Here is an 8,515-nt window from a genome sequence, read left to right as displayed (position 1 = left end):
ACTGTGTGCAACTGTACCCGAAAGGGTCCCCACGTGCACTACCTCGTGACAACTAAGATGGACCGTCTTCTACTCCTAGGAGTCATCCCCAGATTAGCGGGGCTCTCAGAATCCTTGGGGCTTCCAATCCGGAAGTTCCCCGTCCCTTCTGCCCCAACATAACATGGCGCCGACCGCAGCCACTTCCGTGATCCGCAGGCGACGAAGTCGCCTGGCCAGGATCAAACATGGCCGAGCGCCCTCCACGCGCCTACTCTCGCGGGCCACTCCCGGCTCCGCTTTAGCTGCCGCTCTTGGTGAGCGCCGCCGCCAGCCAATCGCGGGGCGCAGAGGCCTCTGGCCCCGCCCCGCGGATCAGCTGAGGGAGCCGCAATGTCTCTTGACAGCGGCGGCGGCGCAGCCGGTTCCGGGTTCGGCGCGGGGCGGGGGTAAGCGCGGCTGGCGAGGGGGCTGCGGCGGGCGGCGAAGGGGGACCTGGTTGCGGCCGTGGGAGGGGGCGCCCGCCGGCGTCCAGGCCGGGCTGCGGGGCTGCGTGGGCGCGGGCGGCCGGGCCGGGGCCCGCGGGGTGGGGCGGGCGCCGAGTCTCGGCCTCTGGAGTCGGGAGTCTCCATGGGCGTTTCCGGGGTCTCCGCAGGTGTGAATCCCGATGGAGCGGCCCGAGGAAGGCAAGCAGTCGCCGCCGCCGCAGCCCTGGGGACGGCTCCTGCGTCTGGGCGCGGAGGAGAGCGAGCCGCACGTCCTCCTGAGGAAGCGGGAGTGGACCATCGGGCGGAGACGAGGTGCGGGGCTGAGGCCGGGGACGGGGGCCTGGGGCCGGGGGCCGGGGCCGGGCAGAGCCACCGGGTTGCGGGCAGGCCACAGGGGCGGCGGTGCAGTGTGCGCTCCAGATTTTTCCGTGGAGTGAAATGTCATGTAAGAACTGGTATTTATTCGGTGTTCTGCCCACCGATTCTTGCGCATGATTCACGCACATCATTTAGCCTTCGTTACAACTGTATAAGTTAGTTGTGTTAATATACTCTCCAAAATGCAATATTGTCACGTTCGTTGCCGTACAGAGTATCATTTCTGACTGTAATGGAACGAAATTAAAAATAATAGAAGGAAAAGTGGAAAATTCACAGATATGTGGACATGAAACACCACACTCTTAAAGCAACCGGTGGGTCAAATAAGTCTTTACAACGGGGACCTTGTTTTGAGACAAATGAAACAAAAATAGAATACACCAAAAGGTATTTAGGATGCAGCCAAGGCAGTACTCAGAGGGAAATTTATAGCTGTAGTGCTTATATTAAAAAAGATCTCAAGTCCCAGCCCCTAGAATATTTATTTATTTAATAAACCTGGAAAGCTAAGAACTTGAACAAAGTCATACAACGGGTGAGAGAAAGTTCCCTCAGCCTCCACATTCACTGCCTCCAGTCTCCCAAGTGACCATCTGGTAGTTTGATTTCCTCTGAAGCCTTTGTATGGGGAGAGAAATGCACTGGTCCTGTCAACAAAAATGTTTAGTTTGTCTGAAAATTAATGAATTAGCTCCGACATTATACTCTAAAAAGGAGCGAGGATGGGAAATATTTGCTGTTTGGAAGCAATTTTTTTTTTTTTTTTTTTGGTTAATTTCACCCCTTATAATGTGCTTGCACCTGGTTTTTTTTGTTTGTTTGTTTTTTTGAGATAAGAGTCTTGCTCTGTGGCCCAGGCTGGGGTGCAGCGGTGTGATCTCAGCTCACTGCACCCTCTGCCTCCCGGTTCAAGTGATTCTCCCGCCTCAGCCTCTGGAGTAGCTGGGACTACAGGCGTGCGCCACCATGCCTGGCTAATTTTTGTATTTTTAGTAGAGACGAGCTTTCGCCATATTGCCCAGGCTGGTCTTGAACGGCTGAACTAAAGTGATTCACCTGCTTCGGCCTCCGAAAGTGCTGGGATTACAGGTGTGAACCACTGTGTCTGACCTGGTTTTGTTTTTTGGGGTGTTTTGGTAGTCTTACATTCCAGTATCAAGTCAAAGTTTATTTTACAACTTTGAAAGTATTTAGATATCATTATAACATATCAAAATTATCCCTTTAAGACAAGAGGAAGTATTTGAAGATTTTTCCCTTTGTCTTTACTTGATAGACTAGGAGGTTTGGTGAAGAGCAGAGGCCCTAGAGACAAATTATGTGGGTTTCCAATCTGTCAACACATTACTCTGGGCTAAGGACATCTTTCTGCGCCTATGTACCTACTTCATAGATTTGCTCTGAGGAGTTAATGAGATCATACACGGACTGCTTAGAAGGAACTTTAGCGTTAGCACTTAGCATTAGCCATTGTTATTGTAACATGTTATACATGTTATTACATGGTAGGACATTACATGTTAAGACAAGGAGAGAAAATATGTCGTTGAGTTTATCTTTTAATAGAACGATTTTAGTGAATTTATAAATAATGTTGCCAGCAAAAACTTTAAGATTATTGTATTAGTTTGTTCATACTACCATAGCAAAATACTACATTCTGGGTGGCTTAAGCAACAGAAATTTATTTATTTATTTATTTATTTATGTATTTATATATTTTTTGAGACAGAGTCTCACTCTATCACCCAGGCTGGAGTGCAGTGGCGCGATCTCGGCCCACTGCAAGCTCCACCTCCCGGGTTCTTGCCCTTCTTCTGCCTCAGCCTCCCGAGTAGCTGGGACTACAGGCGCCCACCACCACGCCTGGCAGTGGTATTTTGTATTTTTAGTAGAGACGGGGTTTCACCATGTTAGCCAGGATGGTCTCAATCTCCTGATCTCGTGATCTGCCTGCCTCAGCCTCCCAAAGTGCTGGGATTACAGGCGTGAGCTATCGCGCCCGGCCAGAAATTTATTTTTTATTTTATTTTATTTTTTTAATTTTTGAGATAGAGTCCCGCTCTGTCACCCAGGCTGGAGTGCAGTGGCACGATCTCGGCTCACTGCAACTTCCCTCTTCCAGGTTCAAGCGATTCTCCTGCCTCAGCCTCCCGAGTAGCTGGGACTACAGGCACGTACCACCACACCTGGCTTATTTTTTTCTATTTTAGTAGAGATGGGGTTTCACTGTGTTGCCCAGGCTGGTCTCGAACTCCTGAGCTCCAGCAATCTGTCTGCCTCGGCCTCTCAAAGTGCTAGGATTACAGGTGTGAGCCACTGTGCCTGGCCAGAAATTTATTTTCATGGTTCGGGAGGCTGGGAAGTCCAAGATCAAGGTGTTGGCAGATTGGGTTCCTGGTGAGGGCTCTCTTGGCTTGCAGGTGTCCACTTTCTTGCTGTGTCCTCACACGGCAGAGAGGGGGACTCTGCTCTCTCTGCCTCCTCTTAAGAGGGCACCAGCCCTGTGACATCTGATTCCCACCTAGTGACCTCATTTAACATTTATCAGCTCACAGGCCCCATTTCCAAATACAGTCACATTGGGGATTAGGACTTAAATGTATGAATTTTAGGGGGGTACAGACACTCAGTTACAAACATTCAGTTCCTAACAGTTGTAGAACTTGATTATTTTATTTATTTATTTTTTATATATATATGTATTTTTTTTTTGAGACGGAGTTTTGCTCTTATTGCCCAGGCTGTAGTGCAGTGGTGCCATCTTGGCTCAACCTCCACCTCCCGGGTTCAAGCAATTCTCCTGCCTCAGCCTCCCGAGTAGCTGGGATTACAAGTATGTGCCACCACGCTCAGCTACTTTTTGTATTTTTAGTAGAGACGGGGTTTCTCCATGTTCGTCAGGCTGGTCTTGAACTCCTGACCTCAGGTGATCCACCCGCCTCGGCTTCCCAAAGTGCTGGGATTACAGGCGTGAGCCACTGTGCCCGGCCTGATATATTTATTTTTTGAGACGGAGTCTTACTCTGTCACCCAGGCTGGAGTGCAGTGGTGCAATCTTCGCTCACTACAACCTGCATCTTCCAGGTTAAAGTGATTCTCCTGCCTGAGCCTCCAGACTAGCTGAGATTTCAGGCGTGTGCCACCACACCTGGCTAGTTTTTTGGTATTTTTAGTAGAGATGAGGTTTTACCATGTTGGTCAGGCTGGTCTTGAACTCCTGGCCTCAAATCAAATGATCCACCTGCCTTGGCCTCCCAAAGCGTTGGGATTACAGCCATGAGCCACCTCGCCCAGACAGAACTTGATTATTTTAAAGCAATGATGTGCCTGCCATTTATAAGGCATTATTTGGGGGAAAGGGGAAAGCCTAGGTAACGTGTAGGAAGGGGTGCAACAACCTTGTTTTCCCAAAAAGCTCTTTATCCAGGCTGGAGTGCAGTGGCACGATCTCGTCTCACTGCAAGCTCTGCCTCTTGGGTTCACACCATTCTCCTGCCTCAACCTCCCAAGTAGCTGGGACTACAGGCACCTGCCACCATGCCCGGCTAATTTTTTTTGTATTTTTAGTAGAGACAGGGTTTCACCATGTTAGCCAGGATGGTCTTGATCTCCTGACCTCATGATCCACCCGCCTCGGCCTCCCAAAGTGCTGGGATTAGAGGCGTGAGCCACTGCGCCCAGCCTTTTTTTTTTTTTTTTTTTTTTTTTTTTTTTTGAGACGGAGTTTCACTCCTGTTTCTCAGGCTGGAGTGCAATGATGTGATCTCGGCTCACTGCAACCTCCGCCTCCCAGGTTCAAGTGATTCTCCTTCCTCAGCATCCAGAGTAGCTGGGATTACAGGCACTCACCACCACGCCTGGCTAATTTTTGTATTTTGTAGAGACAGGGTTTCATCATGTTGGCTAGGCTAGTCTCTAAGTCCTGACCTCAGGTGATCCTCCCGCCTCGGCCTCCCAAAGTGCTGGGATTACAGGCGTGATCCACCGCGCCCAGCCAAGAGCTCTTTATTCTAAGAGAGTGGCAGAAATGTACATCAACTGCTTGAAAGATTTAACCCACCAAGTGTCAAGCGCAGCAAATGCTGTGAATAGAACTTTAGCACAAAGCATCTTGGTTCCAGATTAGAATGCTGATATTCAGGCCAGGCACGGTGGCTCATGCCTGTAATCCCAGCAGTTTGGGAGGCCAAAACAGGAGGATCTCTTGACCCTATGAGTTTGAGACCAGCCAGGGCAACATAGACCCTGTATCTACAAAAACTTAAAAAATTAGCTGAGCGTGGTGGTGCATATTGGTAGTCTCAGCTACTCAGGAGGCTGAAGTGGGAGGATCACATGAGCCTGGGAGTTCAAGGCTGCAGTGAGCTGTGATTGCTCCACTGCACCACAGCTGGGGTAACAGAGCAAGGCCTTGTCTCAAAGAAAAAAAAAAACCTGATGTTCTGGCATGGAGACACCTCTGTTACAAACTGGCTCTGGCGACACCGTGACTTGCACTGGTTTTGGGGCTTGAAGGAGACTGTCCTGGCAGTTACGCTCAATGGAATGGGAAGAGCTTGACCACAGGTGATACTTGCCTTGGGTACAGTACTTCCAATAGTACAGAATGTTTGCACAAATAAGATTTTTAATATCTGGTTTCATGGCAGTATCATTTACTTGTAGTAAAATTCACCTTTTTTGGGGTTCAGTTCCATGAGTTTTGGGAAATGTACTCACCAGTGCAGTCAAGATGTAGAACATGTTCGTCACCCTGAAAGGTCCCCCTGAGTCCCGGCTCCTGGCAGCCACTGATCTGGTTTCTTTGCCTTCTGCTGCTTCCAGCGTGTTGTGACACAGGGTCACGGTGTCTGCCGTCATCTTCTGCGCCTGGCTTCTTTCCCTGGCACGCACCTTGTTGCATGGATGAGCAGTTTGCTCCTTTCTGTTACCGGGTAGTGTTCTGTGGTTTGGATGCACCATGGCTTGTTAGTTTACAACCAGTGGGTGGACATTTATACTGCTTCCTGTTTTTGTAAGAAATAAAGCTAATATAAACATAAGTGTGCAGTCTTTGTAGGGACATACATTTTTCTCTTAGCTAAGTAACTATGAATGGAATTGCTGGGCCACGTGGCCAGTGTCTGTTTAACTTGCTGAGAAACTGCCGCATTGTTTCCCATGTGCTTGTCCATTTTGCAGTCCCACAGCACAGTACGAGAGTTCCAGGTTTTCCACTTCCCTTTTGGCCACTTGTAGGTGGTCAGTCTTTTTTTTTTTTTTTTTGAGACAGAGTCTTGCCCTGTCGCCAGGCTGGATTTGCAGTGGCGCAATCTCAGCTCACTGCAACCTCCGCCTCCCGGGTTCAAGCCATTCTCTTGCCTCAGCCTCCTGAGTAGCTGGGACTACAGGCACGTGCCACCACGCCTGGCTAATTTTTTTGTATCTTTAGTAGAGACGGGGTTTCACCATGTTGGCCAGGATGGTCTCAATCTCTTGACCACGTGATCCGCCCGCCTTGGCCTCCCAAAGTGCTGGGATTACAGGCGTGAGCCACCGTGCCCGGCCTGTGGTCAGTCTTTATTTTCAGCCAATTCTTATTTGGTGTGTAGTGGTATTTCATGGTTTTAATTTGCATTTCTCTGAAGATTAATGATGTTGAGCATTTTGTCATGTGCTTCATTTGCCATCCATATCTCTTCTTTGATAAAGTGTTTAAATTGTTTTAAGTTGCATTATTTACTTTCTATTTATTGAGTTATCAGAGTTCTCTATACATTCTGGATACAAGATCTTTGTCAGATATGTGTTTTACAAATATTTCCACCAGTCCATAGCTTTTCTTTTCATCTTTTTAAACAATATCTTTTGAAGAACAGATTTTTACTTTTTTTTTTTTTTTGAGATGGAGTCTCGCTCTGTTGCCAGGCTGGAGTGCAGTGGCGCGATCTCAGCTCACTGCAACCTCCACCTCCCATGTTCTCCCACCTCAGCCTCTCAAGTAGCTGGGATTACAGGTGCATGCTACCATGCCCGGCTAATTTTTTGTATTTTTAGTCGAGATGGGGTCTCATCCTGTTGGCCAGGCTGGTCTCGAAGTCCTGGTCTGAAGTGATCCGCCCGCCTTGGCCACCCAAAGTGATGGGATTATAGGCGTGAGCCACCGCCCCCAGCCTTACTTTTTTTTTTTTTTGTTGAGCCAGAGTCTCGCTCTGTTGCCCAGGCTGGAGTGCAGTGGCGTGATCTCGGCTCACTGTAATCTCCGCTTCCTGGGTTCCCACCATTCTCCTGCCTCAGCCTCCCGTGTAGCTGGGATTATAGGCGCCCGCCACCATGCCTGGCTAAGTTTTGTATTTTTAGTAGAGACTGGGTTTCACCATGTTGGTCAGGCTGGTCTTGAACTCCTGACCTTGTGATCCGCCCGCCTCGGCCTCCCAACGTGCTGAGATTACAGGTGTGAGCCACCACGCCTGGCCCAGAATTGACTTTTTTTTTCTTTTTTTGAGTCGGAGTCTTGCTCTGTCGCCCAGGCTGGAGTGCAGTGGCACCATCTCGGCTCACTGCAAGCTCCGCCTCCTGGGTTCACGCCATTCTTCTGCCTCAGCCTCCCGAGTAGCTGGGACTACAGGCACCCGCCATCACGCCCAGCTAATTTTTTGTAGGTTTGGTAGAGATGGGGTTTCACCATGTTAGCCAGGATGGTCTCGATCTCCTGACCTTGTGATCCGCCCCCCTTGGCCTCCCAAAGTGCTGGGATTACAGGTGTGAGCCACGGCACCTGGCCCAGATTTTACTTTTGACAAACCTCAGCTTATTATTATTATTTTTTCCTGGTTTGTGCTTTTTGTATCCTATCTGCGAAGTCCATGCAAGACCCAACGGCACTAAGATTTTTGCCTGTCTTTTCCACTGGAAGTTTCATAGTTTTAGATTTTACATTTGTCTCTGTCTGGCCATCCTTACACAGCCACAATACTGTATTGATTACTATAGCATGATGGTAAGTCAGTTAAGTAATATGAGTCTTCCAGCTTCATTCTTTTTCAAAATTGCTTTGGTTTTTCTACACGTTTTTTCTGTGAACTTTAGAATCAGCTTGTCAGTGTCTACAAGCTCTCTGGGATTTTGACTGGAATTGCATTGAATGTATGAAACAATCTGGAGGACAGCTGACATTTTAACAATATTGAGTCTTCTGATTCACACACCCATAGGTCAGTGATGGGAGCAAGGCTCAGGCTAAAGCAGATTCAGGGTGTCTTTCTATGTGGAATGTTTAGGAAAAGTATGTTTGCATGCCACTGTCTCCTGACCAAACCCTTCGCTTTTTTGTCTTCTAGTATCTTTATGTATCCTTATAGATTATTATAGGCAGTAATGATTAATGATGAGATATTAAAACGCCTTTGTTCTTTTGATTTAAGGAGAGGGCAAGTATTGAGGATTTTCCCTCTTGCTTTTGTATTCAGGGCCGGGCGCTGGTGGCTCACGCCTGTAATCCCAGCACTTTGAGAAGCCGAGGCGGGCATATCACGAGGTCAAGAGATCGAGACCATCCTGGCCAACATTGTGAAACCTCATCTCTACTAAAAATACGAAAATTAACTGGCCCTGGTGGTGTGCGCCTGTAATCCCAGCTACTCAGGAGGCTGAGGCAGGAGAATCGCTTGAACCCGGGAGGCAGA

At 48.5% G+C, this 8,515-nt stretch overlaps 1 protein-coding gene across 26 annotated transcripts in view; it reads left to right on the top strand.

Annotated features, from left to right (window-relative positions):
* CHFR (checkpoint with forkhead and ring finger domains) overlaps nt 1–8,515 on the top strand; it is a 69,452-nt gene that overhangs the window by 21,791 nt on the left and 39,146 nt on the right. For 16 of the 26 annotated variants that reach the window (XM_055096443.1, XM_055096445.1, XM_055096442.1 and 13 more), the window contains exon 2: nt 635–779. In XM_055096443.1, the coding sequence (XP_054952418.1) occupies nt 647–779 (133 nt within the window). In that variant the 5' untranslated portion in view covers nt 635–646. Of the gene's footprint in view, nt 1–149; nt 429–634; nt 780–8,515 lie in introns of those variants that run through there. The other 10 variants (XM_063593790.1, XM_055096438.2, XM_063593789.1 and 7 more) reach the window with 1 other exon arrangement.

Source organism: Pan paniscus, chromosome 10 (genome assembly GCF_029289425.2).
Source record: "Pan paniscus chromosome 10, NHGRI_mPanPan1-v2.0_pri, whole genome shotgun sequence".
NCBI classification, from domain to species: domain Eukaryota; kingdom Metazoa; phylum Chordata; class Mammalia; order Primates; family Hominidae; genus Pan; species Pan paniscus.
The sequence above is the reverse complement of the archived record's forward strand: the minus strand, read 5'-3'. Positions and strand labels throughout refer to the sequence as shown.